This window comes from Bemisia tabaci, chromosome 9 (genome assembly GCF_918797505.1).
Source record: "Bemisia tabaci chromosome 9, PGI_BMITA_v3".
Classification (NCBI taxonomy): Eukaryota; Metazoa; Arthropoda; class Insecta; order Hemiptera; family Aleyrodidae; genus Bemisia; species Bemisia tabaci.
Window position 1 is genome coordinate 37,066,801 of NC_092801.1, and position 23,790 is coordinate 37,090,590.

At 36.6% G+C, this 23,790-nt stretch overlaps 1 protein-coding gene across 3 annotated transcripts in view; it reads right to left on the reverse strand.

The window, feature by feature from the left end:
* Nucleotides 1-23,554, reverse strand: part of sw (short wing) — a 37,795-nt gene extending 14,241 nt beyond the window's left edge. Inside the window, exons 1-9 of one of the 3 annotated variants that reach the window (XM_019050047.2) lie at nt 23,336-23,554; nt 23,078-23,196; nt 21,581-21,671; nt 19,733-19,829; nt 18,670-18,788; nt 13,377-13,400; nt 7,915-7,962; nt 3,523-3,681; nt 403-559 (exon numbers count right to left, since the gene is read on the reverse strand). In XM_019050047.2, coding sequence (XP_018905592.1) covers nt 403-559; nt 3,523-3,681; nt 7,915-7,962; nt 13,377-13,400; nt 18,670-18,788; nt 19,733-19,829; nt 21,581-21,671; nt 23,078-23,176 — 794 coding nt within the window. In that variant the 5' untranslated portion in view covers nt 23,177-23,196; nt 23,336-23,554. Of the gene's footprint in view, nt 1-402; nt 560-3,522; nt 3,700-7,914; nt 7,963-13,376; nt 13,401-18,669; nt 18,789-19,732; nt 19,830-21,580; nt 21,672-23,077; nt 23,197-23,335 lie in introns of all 3 variants that reach the window. The other 2 variants (XM_019050046.2, XM_019050049.2) reach the window with 2 other exon arrangements.
* Nucleotides 23,555-23,790: the final 236 nt, after the last annotated feature.

A 23,790-nucleotide genomic window follows, 5' to 3' on the forward strand; every position in this document is an offset into this window, starting at 1 on the left:
TTTAAATCTTTGTACTGCAAGAGCACCACGGACAAAAAACAACAAACGGCGTCTCTTTTCATACTGGCATATTTGACTATTCTCTGCCTCCGAGTTGATAAGTTTTAATTCATACTCTTTCACGCATTTTTGGACAAGCTGTGCCCTTTAATGGAAAAATTATGAGCATTTTCAAATATTTTTCGTCCATGTTTCAGAACTCAAGTAATGTCAAATTCAAAAAGAAGGTTGGTAAAAAAAAAAAAAAAAACAAAAATATGCAAGCTTCCTCAAGTTTCTACAAAAAATTAAGCTGAACCCATTACTGATCTGATCTCAGAGGCAGACCTCGACCAGAGAACTCTTGAACAGAGGACATGAAAAAAAATTAAACAACCGAAACAAAAGTAAATAAGGCTGTACCCTCTATCTTCACTATCCAATAATCCAGCGTAATCCATGTAAATATCGACAGACTCAGAAAGAGCGCGTTCCACTATTCGACCCGCTCTGTCCATGAACTTCTGGAAGTCCGGTGACAGGATGATAGTCATCTTTTCTTCTTCACTAAGATCCCTCGCTAGAAAGAAAAAAAGAAGAAAAAAATCAAAATTAATACTGGCATTTCAAACAGAGAGAAGTCTATGACATTAAAACAGACATTAACGAAGACAATGGATTTTCATTTAAAAATTTTTCGATTCGAAGATCAAATGGCTTGTTTTAAACCATTCTATGAAAAAGTTTCATCTTGAGAACCAACTTATTTTCTATATCAAGATTTTTCTTTGTTATGGTTAGTTCATCTATCTTTGGTAGTTTAATAGGACTATCCAAAAAACAAGCAGTGAACTCCAACACGATGTGTTGATAAGGCGCGTCATTAACTCGCAAATTTCAACCCCTTTAGTTTTCATTTACAGAGATTTCAAAAAAGGCAAGCAGCACAACAAGAGAATTCACGATCCAACACTGCAAGGTCAACGACGCACCTTGACGAGACCGTGTATTGTGAATCTAGAAAGCTATTCGAACAAATTTAAGTTTTTTGATCTGCCTCAAGCAAAATCTTATCAGATTCTTGAAGAAAAGTGCTACGGAAAAATTTAAGCGAAGAAAGGAAAAATTCTGTCGAACTCCTAGAAGATAAAGTCGATTTAAAGGTATTTTGGGGCTAAAATACCCAAATCACCGGTATTATAAATCCCGTTATATTATTGAAAAGAAATTGACTCGATATAAATGCAATTGTATTAAATATGTCTTGATTTTGTTATTTTAAACGTCTTTTCATGCAAAGAAGCTCAACCATGTCCATGCTTTATTCATTCATGAATTGAAAGTAAGCAATCCACATCCCGAAAATCTACCGATTTGCCGTAAAAAATCGCAGAAACTTGATATACCAGGTCGATGTACCCACTCTTTGAATTTACCAATCAATTTAGTGAGTGCACGTATGTGAAATTCAAAATGCTATAGTCATTTTGGGTGCATTCATTTTTCATGAAACAATTGTAAGTAATTTCAATCCCGAAAAACCATAAATTTTCCGTATAAAATCGAAAAAATCAAAATATGTCGACTCCCTGACGTGAAAATTAAATTCTACGTGTGAAAATACTTATGTATCGATATGCTGAACAGAATGCCCGCCTCTCCTCGTAATTTACAAACCGTTCCTATACTCATCTCAAAATTTTTCTCAGAGCTTTGTGTTATTATCAGCTTCCATTTAAACCCCGGTTTGATGGCCGAATCGGCTGCCCAAAAAGCAAGCCATTTTTGAAGGGCTCTATGAGAAATTCGTGATATTATCAGCTCTCAGGAAATCACCCCATGGGTAAAATTGCTGGTATAAATTTTCGAGTGCTTAAAATAATCGTATTCAAGAAACTAAGGCATTAAACTATGGAGTCAATTTCGTTTTAATAATATAACGGGATTTACTTGTCTTCAGGTCAAAACTCATACAAGGAAGCCCCTTGCAAGAGGCTAATTTTTTGTAATTTCACTCAATTTTTTCTCCTTTTTATAATTGAATTGCTTGTCACATTCTGAGGTCAATCATATTAAATTGTAATTTATACATTTCTTTTTTTCCCCCTTCATTTTATTTTTTGTTTGGAGAAGTTTTGTTGATTTCTTCGGATTTCGAATACTGTAACTTCTCTTCTATTTGGCCGATTTTTATGAATGAGACCTCTTTTAATTCGTGTTTTAACGGAGAGTAAGGAAAAAATTGCTAAAAACTCGCGAAACAATTTTTTTGAAAATTGGACGAATCCTAGCGTGACGGTGAAATGGTTAATGAAGCGTAAGTAATTGGGCGAGGGGCTGAGGATCCCGGCCTCGCTTGGCGACCGTCATTAGCTATTGTTCGTCGAGACGCCGACGCAGTGATCAGGAGCGTGGGGAAGAGAGGGGTAAGTGGATTCCTGTATGAGCCACGTTTAGCTAATGGTCTAATGAGTCTCGAGGCTCATCACAGATTGCACTTACACAGATTGCACTATCAGAGCACGGGTACCAACTTTTGAAAAGTATAACCGAGGTTACAGATCTGTCAAAGCAACGTTTTGAACAAAACGGAGGAGTTAAATTCTCATTCCGAGAGTGCCGACCTGCTCAGCCATCCTCGAATCAGTTCGCTTGATTCTGCTTATATATGCATATTTTAAATCAGCGCGTCGCATTCTTAGGCTTTTTTTAAAAAAACCAAGTAACGTAGACTCTTGGTATTCACTGCACATAAACTAGGAGCCCCAGAATGAGAAACAACTTTAAATCATAATTATTGACGGATAAATAAACTTTTTACACGCTTTGGAAAATCTCAGAAGTTCGCGGTAGTCACTTTTCGGTAAGGAACTAAGGGACTCGGTTATTGTATCGAGCAGGGTTCGAAACGATCGCAAAGGCGGTATACTACTATCAGTCTTCTTTGTCTATCACTTTGTATACCAATTTCAACAATCAGCCTACACATAAGGAATCACTGAACATTCTCAGAATGGAGAATTTGCATGCACATTTTTCATTTCTTCATCTGAAAGTGCTTAAAGAGCTAATGTCAGGGTATTTTTTGTAATTTTTCTCTGATATGCGAAATAGTGTAAAAATAGATTTAAAAGTGAGAAAATGCACTGCCTAGTGATGTCATCTGGCGGCACTTCCCATTGAAACACATGTATTTTAGCAGATTAGATCATTTTGTCATATCTTCTCCAATAATTGTTCAATTCATGAACCAAGGGTATCTTCATGTTTAGTTCACTCAGTAGTTTCCACTTGAATACGAAATTCATCAAATTTCAGACACCTGCAAATTCTCTATTAAGAACTTTGTCAGGCGCCAGCGACAGTATCGACATTGAGTTAACCAAGTCAAAATGATCGAAGAAAAACCAAGCTCACTACCAACTTTAGTTTCTTGGGAAATGCAGCATTGCCATAAGAGAAAATTATCTCTGTCATGGATAACTTTTAGCGTATTTGACAGAGTCAGTGAAGAAAACTAGAGATACACTGAGGGGAACTTACGAGGTTTCTTCTCCTTCTCTTTCTTCTCCTCCGTCTCGAGGGATGTGACAGCCGGCTGAACATCCTTCACCTGCGGCAGACCATGGGGCAGTATTCCTGGCGGGAGTTTCGAATGGAATCCATCCAAGTGGGGCCCCAACGAGTTTTCTTCATCTTCCGCTTCGTCATAAGTCAAAACTACTTGGTAAATAAATTTTGCTCTCCGCAAAAGGCAATAGGAACTTAAAGACTACCTACACTCGGCTCGATTACCAAAAGGGCCCTCATCGATGAGAGAACTGAGGTTTGGGAATCGCTTCTCATTTTAAACAGACAACATATCTGCCATGATAGCGAAGAGAGCAGTAAGAGAAAAAATGAAGTTTACAGAAAACGGGCGCAGAAGCGTCTGAGCCGAAAATTTTATTGGAAGAAACCTCCTGAAACTACGTAATTTTTTGCGCAGTTACAGCTTCTCATATGTCTCGTCTTCATACAATTCAGATGAATTTTGCTATTTTAGCTAATTCAGTGATTTCATCTAAAAGAGATTAGACGGATTTTGAAGGAAACTCGATTTCGAAAATTTGACACTTACTGCTCTCCTCACTATCACGGCAGTTATAACTTGGCTGACAAGAGTAACAACCTGATCGGCAATGAGTAACATGAAAAATGTGAGAAAAGTTTAGATCATTCGGTTGGAACTTCTCCCAAAGAATTACAAACATAGCCCAAGAATGTTTCCCAGAATAAGTATTGTTTATCAAAAAGGCAACGATTTGCTATCGATACTGTTTTTTTTAGGAGATGTAGGTGAGAAGTAATGATGTCAGGCTTTCTGGGAAAAAAATCTACATATCAGCGGTGAAACTCCAAAATCAAGCATCTATAGATTTCCTGTCATACTTCATTTTCTGAAAGAAGAACTTCTCCAGTTCAATTCTTAAAAACTTCCGTGATTTTTCCTGTCTGTGCAAGGCAAATTCTGACAAAATTTCAAGGAATGATGTTGATTTGCTCTCTTTTGAAAAAAACAAAATAGGAGTGAAGATTTATGAACAATGCAAACAAGATGCGTCATTTGGGAGTGTCACCATCAATATTTTCCTCGGAATATTTCAAAACGTAAAGAAGTGCGCTCGTGTGTATTAGTGCATAAAAAATATAAGGTTGCACCGCTAAGTTTTGAGGTGGTCAAATAAAATTGGTACAAACAGTAGTGAAGCCAAAAAGTGCTTTGCCAAAGGTTTCTGGAACTCAAAATAAAAGGAATGGGCTTATTTTAAAGAGGGAGGAAGAGGAAAGGCAGTTGGGATGACAAGAAGGAAAACAGAAAGAGGCTGCAGCTTGGATAAATTGGACTACATTTTGCAATTTGGAACTGTAAATTCTTCCCCGGTTTAAAAACAACGTATGTGCCATTAGTTTCCCTATGCACAATTGCACATAAGTGTTTTTTCCAGAAGAGCCAGAAATTTAAGTTCCACATTGCAAAATGCAGTCCAATTTGAGTTGGCTTCGCCACTGATCAGAATAATCTGGGGAGGAGAGAGAGACTCGTTTTCTTCATTCAGCAGAAACTGAATTTACACGAGGTAGATGATTTGTAATGGTTCATAGAGACAACCTGTAACAAGAATGCTCTACAATGGCTGGTTTTGTATCAAGTGTACAGCTTTCATAACGTAGCTGAATGAGTGGACTCATTTTTTGCAAAGCAACGAAGTTAGTTTCACTGTCATGGAATTTTGCAGGGGCTTGCATATCAAGTAAAAACAGTGACTGGTATATATTCAAGCAAATAAAATCCAAAACATCTTGGAGAACCGATTCTTCCTGAAGCAACATTAAAGTGCGCAAATATGTGGTGATATGCACGGATACAGAGCATTCGAGACAGTAACAGGAAGCCTTTCTAAGTTTTTCGCCTTTATTGGGTTGCTAGCTTCCCCTAAGGGACGCCACATAGTTTATATTGTCCGTTTAATATTGCCTTTCTTACTTTTGACGTTTCCTATTAGAACCAAAGACAACCATTAGGCCGGCTTAAACTGGCATTAATGTAACTACATGAGACGTTACCAAAGTTTCTTTGATGTGTCATTTTTTTAACACAAAACCAAGAAACACTGAAAGGTCAAATTTTGTGAGTCCATTCATCATAATCAGGAATAAATTCACAGTAATTGTAATGGCGCCAAGAACTTCAGTTCTACACAAACTGACTGCGATAGACGCACAGGTTGTAATACAGTAAGTTGGAATTTTTACAAATCAAAATCAGCATAAAGCTGAAAATCTCAATACAGAGGGAAAAAGCTCACATGAGCACAATTTTCCCTCAAAGAGTTACGCTGTGTGGTGCAACACTAGTAACGACCATTCAGGAAGGCAACTGCAGACGCGTTTCGGCCTTAGTGGGCCAATCCGCAGTGCAAAGCAGCCTCCTGAATTTCCTGCTACCAAGCTCTGCAGTTGCCTTCCTGGATGGTCTGTTGCACCAAACAGCGTATCTCTTTGAGGGAAAATTGTGCTCATATGAGCTTTTTCCCTCTGTATTGAGATTTTCAGCTTTATGCTGATTTTTAACGCACGTTGGCTAAAAATAAATTCCAACTTCAGTTCTCCTTTAAAAAATAAAACATCAGAGAAAATTAGGTAACGTGCAAAACAGTGACACAAATTCGAAATAAAACAGCCCATTTTAACTTGCTTCATCAAAAATTAGCTTGACGTTTTATTTCCATATTTTTGAGCAAATCTACTATTTCCACCAGTGCAATTTACTGCTCAAAAAAGGCAAATTTCTCACTATGAGAGTGCTTCTTTTAATTCTATACAACATTGGCTGGTGAAAGCTGTGCTTTAAAAGGTCTGGATTTCATAAAAGAGGACTAATCGATATGGTTTCAATGTTTCTGAGTACATAAGAACACTGGGTGCATTATGACGGCAAGCAAGAAAGCTTGGGTAAGCAAAGCAGCGATTTGGATAGAAAATGGTCAATATGTTCATCAGAATGTAAAATTTGCCGACTCAAACATATAGATAAGTCAAACTTTTGGGGGTATTGAAGAATTTAAGAAAAAGTAACTTATCCAGGGCCTTCCTTTTCTCTTTTTTTGTAGTTTGACTTTGAATCTACTACAAACCGAACAAATAAATATTTTTGTGAATGCAAACGAACGGGAGCATGATCATTACATGAAACGAGTTAGATTAGTTGCGTTTTGTGTTAGATATTGATTAGTTGCATTATGTGTTAGATATTAAAACGAGAAAATACAAAATTAGTGAAAAAGCCTGAATCAAAAATCAGCAAAAACATTAGAGAGACTATAGGATGGGAAAGACGATAATCAAAATTAGAATGGAGGTTTCCTCTTGCACTAACGTTTCATTGTTAAAGTGGAAATTCCAGGGTAGTTAAATTCATTAAAGACATTCGAGTCAATGGATATCCTCAAAATCTATATGATAGGTATATTAATCTTACATTTTGCTACGGTGGGAATTTTTGCTTTCGCAAGTCTTGAGAGGTAAACTAGGCGTCCTCGATAGACCAAACCTGACTATTTCAATTATCTCTTCGGACAGGGACACACAACCGATTTAAGTTAAAATTAAATTATTTATGGTTATTGAGGGAAAAATTCAAGTTTCAGAAAATGTAGAGTGCCCAGGCAAGTTTTTGGTGACATGAAAACAATTGAGCTTTCAGCTGAACCTCTGAAAGATTCTTTACTACATGGGTGCAGAAACTTCTTAAACTTGCAACCGGCTTAGATGCGTGAAGTGGAGGAGCCGCAGCCGGAACAGGGAAAAAAGGGAGAGCCCCTGAGAAAACTTGACAAGACAAGGGAGCCTTCTTAGATTTTTACAAAATACAGCGTTGCCGCAGTGAAAAAGTCTAATGTTTATAGTAAAATATTGCTGTTGTTTTTATTCTCTCTTCAACGGGAGGCAATCAAGAATTCCGGTTGAAAATGGAGGAGGATACATTGAAGTTGGGAGAAGTCTCTGAACTTTCGGCACCCCTACTTCACTGCATCACACATTTGGAGAGGATAAGGTTCGCCCACCATGAAGCTGACAAGAAGCTGGAGGCAATTGAAATAGACACATTTGATACAAAATGTAGAAGGAAATTAGAGCGTACAAGACAAATTCAAGTTCAAGTGACTGTCGGGGACACCTAAGGCTGAATTAGTATTTTCAAATTGTCTGTCCTCTTCGATCCCGAATTCTAGCAGAATGATCCTAGTTGATTAGTGATTATGATGGCTCAACGCTGGTATGTTTCTATATTTGACGGAACAATGTAACGCAACCTCCACAGTAAATTCTGGGCAAGAGAGAAATTAGAGTAAAACTATCGAAGGTGAGAGCAGAGCGCTCTGGTGTACATACCTGTAAACTCGTCCTCCCACTCTAGACCAGGGTTAAGATTGTATTCATCTTGATACAGAAACAGAACAAACCAAAGGTAACAATCACCATATTTTGCGGAAATAAAATGATTCGGTTATTTCATACAAAGTCAAAATTGAAGAGGTTCATAAGATTGCTGTTAAATAAAAATATGTGCTGAAAAATGCATCTATCAGTCGCTGATCTATTCTAAAATACATACAAGCAGAAAGAAGAGAATTTGAACAGATTCGATCATTTCCAATGCTTCACAGAGAGACAATATTTTTGTGCTGTGATTGGGTTTTTGTAGAAATAATTCCTGCCGCTACAAAAATAAACTGTTTTGTCTTGGTATTAAATGAACTGGAGTTTTCTGCTATGATCCTACCAACTAATTATTTTCCTTCTTTCCGTTTAAAATTGAATCTTAACAGATCAAGGGTTTTTCTTTTCTATTCTTTTCTTCTTTGTTTTTATCAATATTATCCTAGACCATATTCTCCTCTGCTAAAATTTCCTGGAATTATGATACATTCACTTGTGTGTTTCGGATTTTGTGATAAAAGTAGCGATGCAACTTTTTTGAGACTATTATTAAATTATATTTTGAGGCAGCTCTATCGAATGATTCGAAAAGTGATGTGATGCCAGGGGAGAGAGTACAAATATGAAATATTTTTAGGGATGGAAGATTCATAGGAGGCAGCAATTTCCTTGTCATAAACTTACAAGACCTAAAATTAATCGTAGAAACTATTACTCCATTATAACAAGAGCTACTCGGCTATCCCAGGATATTATCTCATAGAACACTTTGCCTTGGGTCGCTCATAGAGAATATGTTTAAACGGAGATAAAATAGGGTATGAAGGAGAGTTTTGAAGATATAAAACGCTATTAGAGGTTTTATTCAGCTAAAAATTAGCCACAAACGAGAGGAAAATTTAAAAAACAATATTTTTGTGAAATGAGAAAGGTGTAAAAATGATGGATTTTTTGCAAAAACTGAGCATGCAACTACTTTATCCATTCTGCAGTGCTATGGAAGAATGCCGTATAAGCCTTATGACGCTGCCAAGTTTCCTCTAACAAATCACGAATTTTCAGAAGAATTTGTAAATATTTGACTCTAGATTTTTCAAAAATTTTGTGCATAGTTTTATTTGAAATATTTGAAAATTGAAAAGAAAAATATTCATAATCTTCTTTAAAAATAAAAGTTTTACGAGCGGAGACTTGGCAGCATTCGAATGTTCATACAGCGTTTTTTCTTAGCCCTGCAGCATTACTAACAGCTCAACATCCATTGGCTATTCTAATAGTCCAACAGCTATGTGTAAAGAGGGTAATGCTTTTTGGTTCATTTTCTGAGGATATTACAGACTTCTGGGACATTCACACCACATTCTACTCAAACACAGAAGCAGGAAAAAAAAATGAGCCTCACTTTTTTTGATGAGGTTGGTTAATTTTAACGACCAATAACAACAAGTCATTAATTAATTTCATTGAAATGATAATAACTTTTCAGGTTCACCGAATTTGTGAGAAACTACACAAATTAAACTCAAAAACTTAACAGTGTTTACCAGGGATTCTTATCATGCAAAATTATCAAAAAAACACTGCTCCTTCCTAACACAATTCAAATGCGTAGTGTTGTGATTTTCACAAATTTGGAGCTTCAGGTAAAAAACGTGAAAAACTAGGATCATCGAGTAAACGCATAACTAGGGTGTCTACAGATTCCAAGGGCAAAAATACATTAATTGATAAAATTGAAATTGAGCATGCCTACTGCTTTATAGGCCTGAACGCACGGAGAAATAAAGGTACGAAATGGCAGACAAGTGGAATCAAACGAAAAACTGCACTCTGCACAATTCTCGAGAGCCTGACTTAAAAATTGTATGCAAGCAAAACTGAAAAACCATACTTTGAGAGAACTAATTTTGAGAGGCAAGCGGTAGAATACTACACCAACACCATGGACGCAGGCTGGCAACGGCAGTGTAATGGGAGACAGAACAGGAAGGGTGGGGAAGGGGGGGAGTGTCCTAAAAAACTAATAGGAAAAACTCAAAAAGAAAGAGAAAAAGAGGGCTTTATGCGGAGCTTGATGTTTGCATTGGAAAAAAGACATCTACTGGGCCAGATTTCAGAGCCCTTATTTTAGGATTTGGAGTTCGGCTCCGAATTTAGTGTGAAAAATCCTAACAAGATCCCTCAATAACTCATGTTTATCCCAAATGGACTTTGCTTCAAGACACCTAATTTTGTTTCCTGTATTCCCCGACATCGAAGTTTACTCACACTTCCACAGTATGAGTAAAATATTCACATGGAAAAATCATACAAACATACTTTCTAAATCATGCTATTAAAATGGGCAGAAGAGATTCTCAGCGGCAGTTTGAAGCGAATCACCTGAGATCTCTATAAGCTTTTCAAACAGTGATTGGTGGTTACGAAAAAATAAAATCTGATGAACTTACAAGACGTATTAAATTGACAATGAAGGAAATTACGGGGCAATTCAAACTGCTGCCTCTGATTAAACTCTGCCCTTGAACAAGCTAAAAAGCTCTACCAGGAAGGGTTGTCCCACTGGTTTTAGGTAACCCTCAAAACACTAGGGATACAAAGCAGTAATGAAAAGAGAAGTCTAACTGAAAACAGTCTGAATATTTCGATCTGGGAAAACTGAGCAGTTCCTGGGTAAACGTTCTTACAGCCCAAAGAACATATACACACAGGAACAAGACAGAGGTCCTTACTCACAGTCATTCCTCAAACGGCGCCTTTTCTTTGAGGGGAGGTTTACGGAGATATTTGAAATGCAGCGATGTCAGATGGACACATTTAACAAATCTCACGTTAAATATAACAGAATAACGTTGGCATTAGATCATTGCTTGGGATAACAGTTATTTACCACAGCGAGAGATAAAAAATGTTGAAGAAAAACATGATATGATTTTGACAAAAATTTTAGGGTTAATATTTTCAAACCCTAGAAAACTTTTCTATTGAGCTTTAAATTTTTTTTAGAGGCGAAACATTGTGTTTGTTTCCAAACCTGAAGTTTTCCAGTTGAATTCTACTCAACAGTAGTTTGCGGATCTCCTCTAAATTGCCCTTATTAATCACAATGCAAACCATAGCAGGACCTCCAAAGGAAAGAAGCTTTTAAAAGAATGACGATGAATCCGGCTAGTGAGAGAGGTAGCTTTTTCAGTTCGGAAAGGAGTAGCCTTCTAAAAATTTGCTGTTATTCACAAATCAGAGGGTGCTAGTAGTTTACTGATAAGGGATTTTTTTAAAAACGCTACTAATGTAATGTATCTACAGCGCACAAAATACAATGGACCACTAGATACAGTACAAAATCAAGCACCACAATGCATGTATGTTTCCTTGTCAAAATTGTTGATTTTTTCAAAGTCTTTAACCTAAAATTTTGTTGAGAAAACATGTGCTGTAATGCTTAATTTCATACCATCTTTAGTTGTCATTGGATTGATTCAAACGTCAACAAAATTTAATCGGATGAATAAGAAAAAAATCTAAACTAGAAAATTAAAAGAAAAAATACTTAATGAAAAACAGAAGACAGATGAGATAAGAATTAACAGATAAAAAACTTAATTACGTAACAAATTTTAAAATTAAAATACAAAAAAAAAAACCAAAGGAGCAAAATAATAGAAAATGACGGAATCATCAAATAAAACAAAAAATATTACCTTCGGAGGATGCGTTAGATTGTATGATTAAATCAAATTTTTTACCAATAGTAAAAAAAAAAGTTAATAAAATGGTAGAAACGATTACGTCTAGGACACTGAACGAAAGTACCGACTGGGAAAACTAAAACATGAAGGTAAAATGTCACCAGACTTGAATTGACATTTTCGGAGAGCAAGTATGCAAGGAGAGCGTAAACATTTTTTAAAGGTAGCACTAATAAAGAACACCATTCACAAATCTCACACTGATTGGCTTCAACTCTACAGCTGAGAAATTTCTTGCTCCTCAGTTCAACAACATGCCGTAAAATTTGGAAAACTAAGTGAGAGGAGAAAAGTGTTAAATCGAGGTAAAGGTGATGAAAAGGGGGAGAGCAAAATACACAAAATTAAAAAAATTGCCGAATTTTTGGCAAAAATAAATATCCTTAAGGCAACAGTACCTAAGAGCACTGAGGAAAAAGGGCTGGGATTGGAGGGAGGGAGGGAGAGAGGGAATACAATATTAACACAGCTACGCTTAAAAAAAAACCTTAAAAAGCCATCTAGCAAACTTGGAATCACACTGATAGGGAAAAATCTACCGTTACTGCAACTGCATTAACGGTCACCCAACAAAAAAAATAAAAAGTACGTCACGATATAGGAATTAAGTGACATCCATGAGTTCCTTGAATGAAAAATTCTTGTTTTTTCTTATTTTTTTCCATTCATATTTCATGTAGTTTTATGAAATTTATGCATTTTCAGTACCCAGATTAGGATTCTACCACAATTCATCAAAAGATCGAGGTATTACTGTATTGGCCATTTCCAGTAGAAGTTGCTTTGTGGTGAACTTCGAGAAACAAACTAACGATTGAGCTCATTTTCATCAGTTAAAGAGTTCATCTTATAAGAGTCATACCTATCACAGCATTTTGACTTTACTTTATCATGAGGGTGAACTCAGCTACGCTTTCTTCTGGAAATCACCATTACGTCACTTAAATAATTCATCCATGATACCCTCCAGATATCTAGAAAAATACTTGACGATACAGGAAACAAAAAGATGGGATATTTTTGTCATTCTTCTATTTTTCTGGTTTTGGAGGGGAAGGGGGGATTGTTGTGTGTGTGGGGATTGATGATGTGCGTTGATGGGACTTTTCTTAGTCCATCACATGAAAAGCCTACAAGAAAACAGGAATTACGAAAGCTATAATTGGTCTGAATTTTTTAACTTTCAAAACATAGTGAGTCACTTGCTTAATTCGTCTTCTTCAGCATGAAGGAACTTATCTCATCTGCTCTATTTCAGTATTTCTACGAACATGTAAATTCAAGGAAGAACCTTTACACAAATTGGTCTGAAAATTTCTGAGTCTTTAAAAGGCAAAGTTAGAGAAAAATGACCAGAAACTTCAGGCAAATTCATGAATAAGTTTTCCTACATCAAATAAAATGAATTAAGAAATATTAAAACAGCTCTTTCGAAATATATTCCTCCAGGCAAGAGACAAAGAGTTTCGAAAGCCTTGTTGGCTGCTGCTAAAAATTCAGGGGTGAGGAAATCTGAGATACAAATGATTTTGCAAAGGTAGCCAGATTGTGTGAAAAGCCCGGAAATTTTACATAGAGCTAAAAGGGGAAAAGTGCTGAATTTTCAGCACAATCTGACAATGATTTCACTTTAGACTAAGAGGTGCGAGAAGAACAATGACTTACCGTAATAACCGAAGGCGTGGGCAGCTGCAGGGCCAAATCGTCACCAAAAGATAGAGAGGCAAGAGCGAAGGCAGAGAGACAAAGAGGAAAAAAGAAAACAACATTAGATCAGCAAAACTACAACTTCAAAAATAGAATCATTATGAAGAGGCTAAATTCAAGAGATAAAATGAGATTTTTAAAAACTCAACAACTGGCTCTGAATAGATAATAAGCGAATTTTCGCGATCGAATTTCATTCACCGTTGAATGATATTCGACGATTATGCATTTTTTTTCAATGATATTCGACTTCTTCGTTGGTCTCACCAGAATTGATGCAATCGATGTCAGAAACTTCATCTCTCACCAAAATTTTTGTTCTGTCATCTCTGTCAGTTGTTGTGTTTAGTCAATTCAAGTCTGGTGTTTTCGCAATTTCTGTGTTTTAGTGTTTCGTGTTTTCTTATTTTCTTCTTAATTTCATTTAGGAAAAAAATTTGAGCTCTGATTAGTTCCTGACATCACCGATCATCGGCATCACTCAGCACTGATCAATTCGTTTGATGAATGACATTCGATCGCGAAAATTCGCTTAATAAATGCTTGTCTTTATAAAGGTTGATCTTGTGAGAAAAAATATACTAAATGGCGATCTCACTATAAAATGGCCCGCTAGACAAGGTCTGAACTGGAAAAAAAAGTCACAAATTTTCTTTCCAAAATCTTTCGTAAAAAAAACGATTCGCACAGCAAGAGGTTAGAAAGTCAACTCCTGAACAGGATAATAATGAGTATTTTGAACCCAGATCAAATGGAAGTTAAATTATACCAGTGACATCATTAATATTTTAGCCATTTGACCAATGTTTATTGTGAGTGCTTGTATCATTTTCAGGATTTGATTTCCAGACATTCTGTCGCGTAATTCATTCTCCTTGTAAACTTTTGAAGAGTAAATATCCTCTGTGATGCTTCAATCCATGCCTTGTCTAGTGGTTTACTACACTGCATTTTAACCCTTTCAATACTAGGTCAAGACTCACCATGCAAACCCATTCAACAAGTTGGGAAAAATAATGGCATTATGTTGAGGCCTCGATAGACGATCAAATTCCCGAACCAATTCCGATCAAAGTAGCATCGAAGTGTCGGGAGTCATCAGTCTTAAACTCATTAATTTGCTTCATTTTAAAATGAAAACTTGGCAGAAATGTTTCCTGTGGCAGGAAATGATGAATGGTGGCACTTCGTTCTGATCTTACTTTGAACAAAAAAGTGCGGCCCATCAAAATTTGATGTTAGATGGTGACCAACAGTCATCAGCATGTCTACTTTGATCGGAATTGGTTCGGAATTTGATCGTCTATGCAGGGCTTTAGCGCCCTTCTCCTTCAAGGTTCCCTCTGAAGCAGCAAAATTATGTCAAAAATATGTCAGACTACAGCTCATAATCTCACAGACTGACTTTGAGGGTCAAAATTCTAATTCTGTCATCTCATCAACATAAAGCGTCTTAAAGCGTTCGCAGCGGCAGGACATAATAATCGCACATCATTAAGGGAGTGCACTTGTCTGTGGAATTGAAAGGGTTAACATGTATTGGAAAATAGATGGGCAGAATTTATCAATGAGGTATAAGTAAATGTGAATTAATATAGAAAAAAGTCTTTCTGTGAAAATAAATTACAACCAAATATGTTGTTTTTGAGATAAGCAAAAAAAGTTTGGTCCTACGCAGTAAATGCCACCAGACTTAGCTACTTCACAATTCCACTAAAATCAGAAACGCTACGGTTTGGATTTTGAAATTATTCTAAATAAATTGCACAACTGGCAAGCACTATTTTTACATGATGAACATAAAAGAATGGATTGCAAAAAAACAACATGCTAACTAATTGATTTGTACGAGTCGAGATGAATGAATCGCCATGTGTGATACTTAAGCACAATTACTTTCAGGCAGGGGTGCAGAAACTTCCCAATGATGCGACCTAAGAAAAGGAGGGGGCGAACCCTTGGTAGCGTTTTTTAACAAATTCCTCGTAGATCAGGGGGATAAATCATCACTTTAAAAATTTTGAGGAGAGATATTTATAAAATGAGAGGACCAATTGGGAAATTGGATGGGCTGGGAATTTTCTGCATCCCTGCTTTCAGTAATACAACGATTTTTGAGAAGGCTAATCTACAGCTAATGATTTTCTCAGGCATTTTACTTTGCCATCAAATTTGTGACTGAGCATGAAAAAAAAAGGACACATGAGTAATAATTGAGATACTAATTGGTGCCACTCCAAAGGGAGGAAATGTTTGCAGAATTTATTGGAAAAAAGGTTAGAAAATCATAACAAACTGAGAATTATTCGAAATTTCTGGGAAGAAATGGAAAAAAAAATCAACTTTCCACCTCCTTTCATGCTCTGTTCTCCAGGGCTGGGAAATAAATTTTTTCAAACCTTAATTCCAGGCCTCGAGAGAGCATTTGCTCAGCTTCTGAGGACAAATACATTTTGAAAATAATTGAAAATTGCGATCAGATCTGAGAAAAGGAGCCACATCCTCTGGGAGAAAATATTCCTTAGCAATTTTAAAAAATATAAGCCGTGTTTATTCACAACCTAGAAATATTTAACTTGGAACTTCAGGACCCATATCTCCTTAAATTTTTGAGCTCAAACTTGCATCACATTTCCCAGATTTGCTTCCTCCGTACAATGGAAAAAAGTCAAGGAAAATTTTCTCCCCAAGGAAGGGGTCCTTTTTTCATAGATCCAGTCACAATTCGTTTTTATGAGGATTTTCTATCCGAAAGGTTTTATCATCATGGTCCTTCCTTTCAAACGCAGTCACAGAAATTCGTCGAGGACACATTGCATGCAACTTTTGCCTGCGTAGTTGACTATTGGAGGAAAATACACGGTGAGACATACAACGCAAATGAACACGAGACACTAATGACTCTTAACAGAGGTTTTACATCACACACCTTTACGAGGTCTCCACCAATCCTCAAAGTACCCTTAATACGAAAGAGCCCGAAAAAAGATAGCAAAAGAGAGGAAAAAACAGACAAGAATTAAAAAGAGAAGATCGGATTAAACACTGACAAAAATTTAGGATTGCGGCATTGCATTTCTGAATTACTGCCTCCTGAAAAACTAGATTTAGATCATGTTGAGAAGTGTCCAAAATAACTGATACTTCGAATGATTTTAAAAATTTTATTTTTGGAGCATTAGAAACACACAAATTGCTGATGAATTAATATTTTTCACTTCTCTTCCCTCTCCCCTACCTTGCATTGATGTAGCATGAAAAACATGAGATGAAATGTTTCACACAAAATCTGATACAAACATACCTCAGGAAAAACTTTCAGAAAAACATGGCACTGAATTAATGAATCTTGTATGAGTATCGAAAATGAAATGAATAATGGAAACATTTTATCAATTAAAAAAGCAAGATGATTTCCATGCAAAATGCTAAACCAAGTATAAAAGATTCAGTTAAATATATGATTTGAGTTTTGGAATCGGACGTATTTCTATAAAACAGAACTACGTGCAGAGGGAAAGATGGGGTGTGCTCATTCGTGCTCAGACCATAAGAATGAATGGCAAATACAAAGGGCCAGTGACATCAGTGGCAACCAAGATAGAAATGACGATCAAGAAGGCGGTCTTTAACTCATGAGCCCTGTCCAAAAGGCTCTAGATGCATGCCCACAGATCATATACTGTGCACGTTCCGTTTGACAGAACAAGAAATCCTGCTTCTCCAATTCAGCAAACGGAACTGTGAGCCAACTAAGTGCGGCACCCATGAGCCATGGGCATGTATCTTGAGCCTTGCGGACAGGGCTCATGAGTTAAAAACCGGCTTCCCGATTGTCCTTTCTCTCGTCATTGCTGCTGACATCACTGGCGCTTGGTATTTCCCATTCATTCTTATGGCCCAAGCATGAACGAACACACCCCAACTTTTCCTCGGCACATAGTTCTGTTTGATAGAAATACGTCCAACAATAGATCCATATTTCCTTGTCTTCACATGAAGGAACGCATCTTGCCTGTGCTGGTTCAGTATTTCTGCAAACAATTATTTTTACATGGGAAAACTATTGGACCAATAGTCTGAAAATGTCAAGAGTCTTTTCTCACAAAAGTGAAGAGAAGTCATAAAAAATCTTAGGAAAATTCATGTGGCGGCTCTCCTGAAAACAAATAAAATGCAAGGACGAAATACTGAAACAGTGCGCTCGAGATATGCTCCTTCATGAAAGGCGAAGACAATTTCGTTCGAAAGTTACATGATGATAGCAATTACCTAGGATAGGTAGTAAATTTTTCTAGTTATTCATGGAGCATTTGTGTTACATTGCTGGCCAAGAAAAGACTCCAAAAACTAACTTGGTCATCTACAACTGTAGCTGCTTGATAAATGAATTTTTCCACTACCCTACAGCAAATATTACTCCATTGTTGCCATAATGAGAATCATATGAAGCTTCATACATAAATACGGCGGATTAGCAATACGTTTTGAGCTGAGCATCCATTTTTAAAAATACATTAGGTCTCATATGGTCACAAAAATGAAAAACGTTCTAGCAGCAAACAAAAACTACTTGCTTTGGGTAGGGCTTTAAACTTTATGTTTACTTCCAAACAAAACAACAGATCAAACAATACTTTGACGGATTTGACCAAAACGAGCCTAACTACATCAGACATTTCCTAATTTGCTCTGATGTTTTACTTTAAACAGAAAACCAAGCAACACTGAAACTTGAAATTTTATCAGTATAATTTTCACGTTCGTGGATAAATTTACAGAGGATTTGAAGGCATTAAGAGGTTCGGATCTCTGTTTTAAAAAAAATAGAACATGACAGAAAATTAGGCAGCGTGAAATGCAGTTGGATTAATTCCAGTCAAATCTGTCCTTATCAGTGGTCCTCAAAGCGCGATATTAAAAATGCCTCCAAACAATATTTCAATATTTTTATATATTTCTCAGTACAACCATTAGCAGTGTGATCCTTACTAGAAAATATTTAATTACTTTGTCTTACTTTGAAGCTTTAGGGATAGAAAATTTGGTGAGCCAAACATTTAAATATTTGCGATAATCAATATTAAGATCGTAAAATAATCATGGAGCTTGATTTCGTTTTGAAAACATAATAAACTCAAATCAAATTCCACGACTTTATGATTGTACGAGTTTCAAAACTGAAAAGTTATATAAGATCAACTTTAAATAACCAATTGCGATACAATGGAGAATTGAAAGAATAACTTACCGTCTCTTTCATGCGATGCTGGGTCTGTTTGGGTTGGTTTTGAATACGTCACGACTTCTTTGGGTAATATAGATGTTGTCTGAACATTAACTACACTTAACTGAGGGGCTTTTGGACGACTGAAAAAGGAAAATAGTTTTTAGAAAAACAGCAAAATTTAACAAACTTAGCAATCCACAATATGAAGTCCTTCCTTGCTAGTTCAATCCTTTGGGTTGACAGAGAATAAATACAGCTTCTCATGCACATAGTTTCTGTGTCTAACATTCTCTGAGATATCACTGTTCAAGAGACAAAATTGGTGAAATCATAAAAAGTCTATCAAAATGGTCCTAGAGTTAGCAAGAGAAGTGAAGTATGATGGCTTGCTACTTAGTTTTAAGATTCACGAAAAGACCCATGTTACTTAAATGAAGGATCCTGACGCTTGCTAAAGTTTTGTTTTTATTGATGAGATATTCTTTACTACCTCCTTAGCATGTAAAGTTTTTAAAATTGAACATGATGGGTCCAAAGTTGGAGAAAAGCTGGTTTGAAAAGCGAATTTTGCAGCATTTTCACCAATGTGTCATTGTAAAGTTGTGGAACTGCCCTATCAGATCTATAAACAAACCAATTGTTCGCAGGTGGAATGCTGTCATCGTTTCAGAAAATTAATGCAAAAATGTTAGGGCAAGTGTCATTTATTTAACTATCCTGGCTAGCTAGGAAATGAGAGCTCTTCATGATTATTCATCTGATATAATGACATTCCTATTGGAGAATACATGTCAAATAGTCGAGCGTTTTGGCTTCAGCCCTGCTTTTCTTGGAATTGGCACAAAGAGAGCAGTTTTTTACTTTATTTTTTTGTGTGTGTGTGTGTGTGTTTGATAAATATTTGCATTTAATCTGTGAGGTCTTTTGTATAAATAGTACCCACTGAAATCTCGAAAAGGACAATGAAAAGAGCATAATAATGTTACAGAGTGGACTTATGAACTCCTTTCTAATCATTCATTTCCTCTTGAATCAATTAGATTAGCATCAGCAATAAACTATGAAATCATTTTGTTGTGTATACCTGGCTGTAGATGTTGCATTGGACTGCAAACTGGCATCTGGTGTGCTATTTTGATCAGTGGTTTTAGGAGATATACTTGATAGACTAGATAAAACATCTGAAGCAAAAACATAAAAAACTTGTCAATAACTTCTTTGGAGAGCTTATCAAGAAAATTAATATGAATTTTATGTAATCCTTCAGAAGCAGATAAGTTTTTATTGGGCGGATCCCTTTCGTCGGCTCAACCTCCAAGTTCCTTAGAGCCACTGAAGATGCTGACAGTAGAGCCAAGGAAACATGTCTGCTTAATAGTTAAGGTGATTTGATGGACGCCATATTTTGTATCAGAACGGCATGCGATATATCACATCAATTGGTTCCATTTTCTCAGCTACTCGTCATTTTTCTCAAATTGTGAGATCACAATTCTGTTGTCAGGAGACTAAAGCACTCACTTACAAATTTTAATAAAGAAATTCAGAGTATTAGAGGCGTGGTTTTTTCAAAGAGAAAACATCGCATTCGATACTGATATCGAAACTGCACTCGAATGCGATATTTTCTCTCTAAAAAAACCATGCCTTTATTACGTTGAAATTCTTTGTTAATATTGGTCAGTGAGTGCTTTAGTCCCCTGACAACAGAATTGCGATCTCAAAATTGGAGAAAAATGACGAGTAGCTGAAAAAATGGAACCAGTTGATGCGATATATCGCATGCCGTTCTGACACAAAATATGGCGTCCATTGAATCACCTTAAGTACATTCACAGGAGGATATAATTTTTTTTTTTTTTTTTTAACAAACATTTTAAGAGTAGAAAAATCTTTGGAATGAAAAACTGCCAGTCACATTCACAGAAAAGCTTGGGAGTATATGTGGTTCTTGAGTGGTTGAAAGCAGGTTGGACATCTACCCATCTGTAAAGTCACCTGGGTATAAAAAAAAAAAAACTGAATAAAATAACGCAGGACACAGATTGGTTGCACAGGTTTTGCAGTGAAAAACTAAGTGGTTTTATTAAAGGAAAAAAAAAAAAAAAACACTCCATCAAAACTTTAACTTTTTCAACTTCCAATATGATTCATTGCCTCTTGAGCCAAAGACACAATCAAATACGATAGAACAATTTGATGGACCTAACGGTCAAATAAACAGAAATATGTAAAAAGACCTAATAGTCCTAGTAAATAAAATCTCTGTAATATGAACTCCTAATAATTGTGATACAGCTAAAGAAAGGAAAGAGTGGACAAATGTCACTTCCGAAATTAGCACTATTCAACGTAATTTTATAGGGTACCCAATGGGCCACCAGATAATTGATGCATTCAGATTGATGAGATATTTGTCAATTCTTGTCTTACCCTGGTTTTGCCTGCGGTTACAGGTTGTCTACTGATACCTCATTATCTGAAATCTTTCAGCGCATGGAAAACTTTAAACTTTAGGATGCTCTTTTCTTAAGACTTGGTCCTCTGTAGTTGCTGACAAATATCTCTGGGGATGTATTAGAAACTTATCCGCTGCACAAACGGCAGTCTGCAACTGGTAGCGAGCAAAAAACGTAAGATCTAAAAAACTAGTTTTGAAACTGAGATGGCCAGACCCACCAGCATAAAAATTGCAGTTTCCTTAAAATTGAAGCAAACGTTTCAGATTCTTGGCAAAACAGTGGTGTAAGTGCATACCTCTCACAAAATCTCTGTAATTTGTACATGAAAAACAAAAAAAATTTCAATACATAGAGATTTATTAGGGAATAAATGTTCTTGAAATGGGAAGTCTGAGAACTTTCTGCATCTCTGAACACCGCCGTCAATGAGTACATTGAGAAAGATGATGAAAGGGATGTTGTTTAGTTACCAGAAACTGGAGCTACACCAAGGGAAGACAGCATTTCATCTAAGTCTTGAACTTTGTCAGGATGCATCGTTCGTTGTGCCGCTTCTTCCGCCTGGATAAAAAAATCAGAAAAGACAAAATTCATGAGAAAGGAAGTTTGAGAGGATCCAAAATTAAATCAGTGAGAATGAAAACCTGCCAACTGGAAGAGATGAAAATGCTCAGGAGACACAAAAAACTGCACAGTTGTTACCAATCAGTTTCTTTCATTCATCTGTACATTAAAATAATTATTGCTTCTCAAAGAGAGATCGAACAGCAGTGCAACATAATGGCAGATCTTGTTCCTGGATTACTTCGAATCACATTAAAGTCTCTTCCCTCTCTGTAAGGCTGGATACTTTGATACTTCATCACTGTTTGGTCAATAGAATACAGAAGAGTTCCATAACAGAGAGAGTAAAAGTTAAAGCGATACCAAAACCTACATCATGGGCTTCAGCCTGAACTACTTTCTACCGACAAAGCAGAATAAAATTAAGTGATGAAGGGGACGTAAGCAACAAACCACTCTGACATAGGGACACTCGTCTCCGTTCTAGGGAAAATCTGACAGTTAACGGTCAAGACTGTCAGTTCATCTGACATACCTGTGGAAATACTGGGAGTGGCTGACAAAAATAAGGTATGAGAAGACATTAAGCAGTAATATTAAATCCAATCTATAATGAACTTTTTGAAAAAGGACGTAGTAACTGCTAATCGAAACAGAGAATGCCGAAAAACATTGCCAAATATATACCTATCCTGGGTGCTGTATGAATGTTCGGTCTGGTTTTGAGCAATTTTGTTGGCGCACCAACAAGTAATTCTTTCGAGTTAATCTTGCCTAGAGCATGCATATTAAATATGAATTTGATTCAAGCTTTTACATCCTTATTGCAATACGTTATTCGGAAGAACGAAAATAAGAATCGAAATCACGATTCATGTCAACTCTTGATTTGAGAGTCCACCTCATTGACGCATGCACTGCGAGGGTTGGGCCTAACCTCAAAATTAAATATTCGACTAGCAATTATTCAGTGAAGAACAAAATTAAGTCCTTTGCAATGCCCAAGAATACATAAATGCAGCTTTAAAAAAGCGGAATGATCTGTTTCAAAAGTAATATAGATAATCGTAACCACATAAGAAAACCTCTCTTCTGTTCGAACAGCAATTTTTGGTGAGAACCTTCCATACGCATGAGACAGGCTAAATACTAGATCAAGTAGAAGATGAGGTTATGCTAGAGCAAGAGTTATTGGACTCTATTGTCGTGAAAAGTTAATAGGATGTCCTGATCGAAAGACAATGTTTACTTACAGTTGACTTACGGCTGTTATCACTCAATACCTACACTCGCATGGACATGACTGCCAACACCTGAACTGACCGAGATTCATGATATCTAAGTGAAGCAAATAAAAAAGACTCTGTTTACTTATCCATAGCATAGAATAAAAAAGTACTCACATCTTTGAGTGCTTTCTCTTTACGCCTTCGCTCCTTCTCCTCCCGGATGGCCTGTAGTTTGGCCTTCTTCGCCTCAAGTTCCGCTTTTCGATCAGCCATATCTGCTAATTAGTTCAACACTGGAAACCCAAAAACAAATCTAGTGAGCAAATACATACGTCCGGGAAAAGGAAACTGCGGCCTTACACTTTGATACACAGAAATATCTGCGGATGTAAGAGATATGTTGGCAGAAAAGGCGAAAATCGGCCCTCTTACCTGCAACGAAGAATCAACTACGATTACGAGGCATTTAAAACTTGCAGTCTCTACACGCGACACGCAATGATTCACATTTTAAATCCTTTTAATAGATGTTGAAAATATTAAATAGAGCGTGAAAATGATCAGACTTTCTATCAAAAGATTTCAACGCGACAGCGACTGATTAGAAAAATCTGGCGAAAAACTGGCGTTCGGCACATGACGTCACACGGTAACCGGTGTCCGATCGTTGATGCAGTTCGTTGCTCTCACTCCTAGCGGGAGATTTGAAATTTTGTGGCCTGCGCAGATTTCCCGCCACGGCCGCTTGGTAAAAGTGCAACAGCCAATCAGTGTTGAGCGCGGGAAAGTACGTGATTGGATAACCTCTTTTTGATCAAAAAAGCGGGAAAGTACGTGATTGGAGAACCTCTCTTTGACCAACAAGCGGGAAAAATTTAAATTTCATA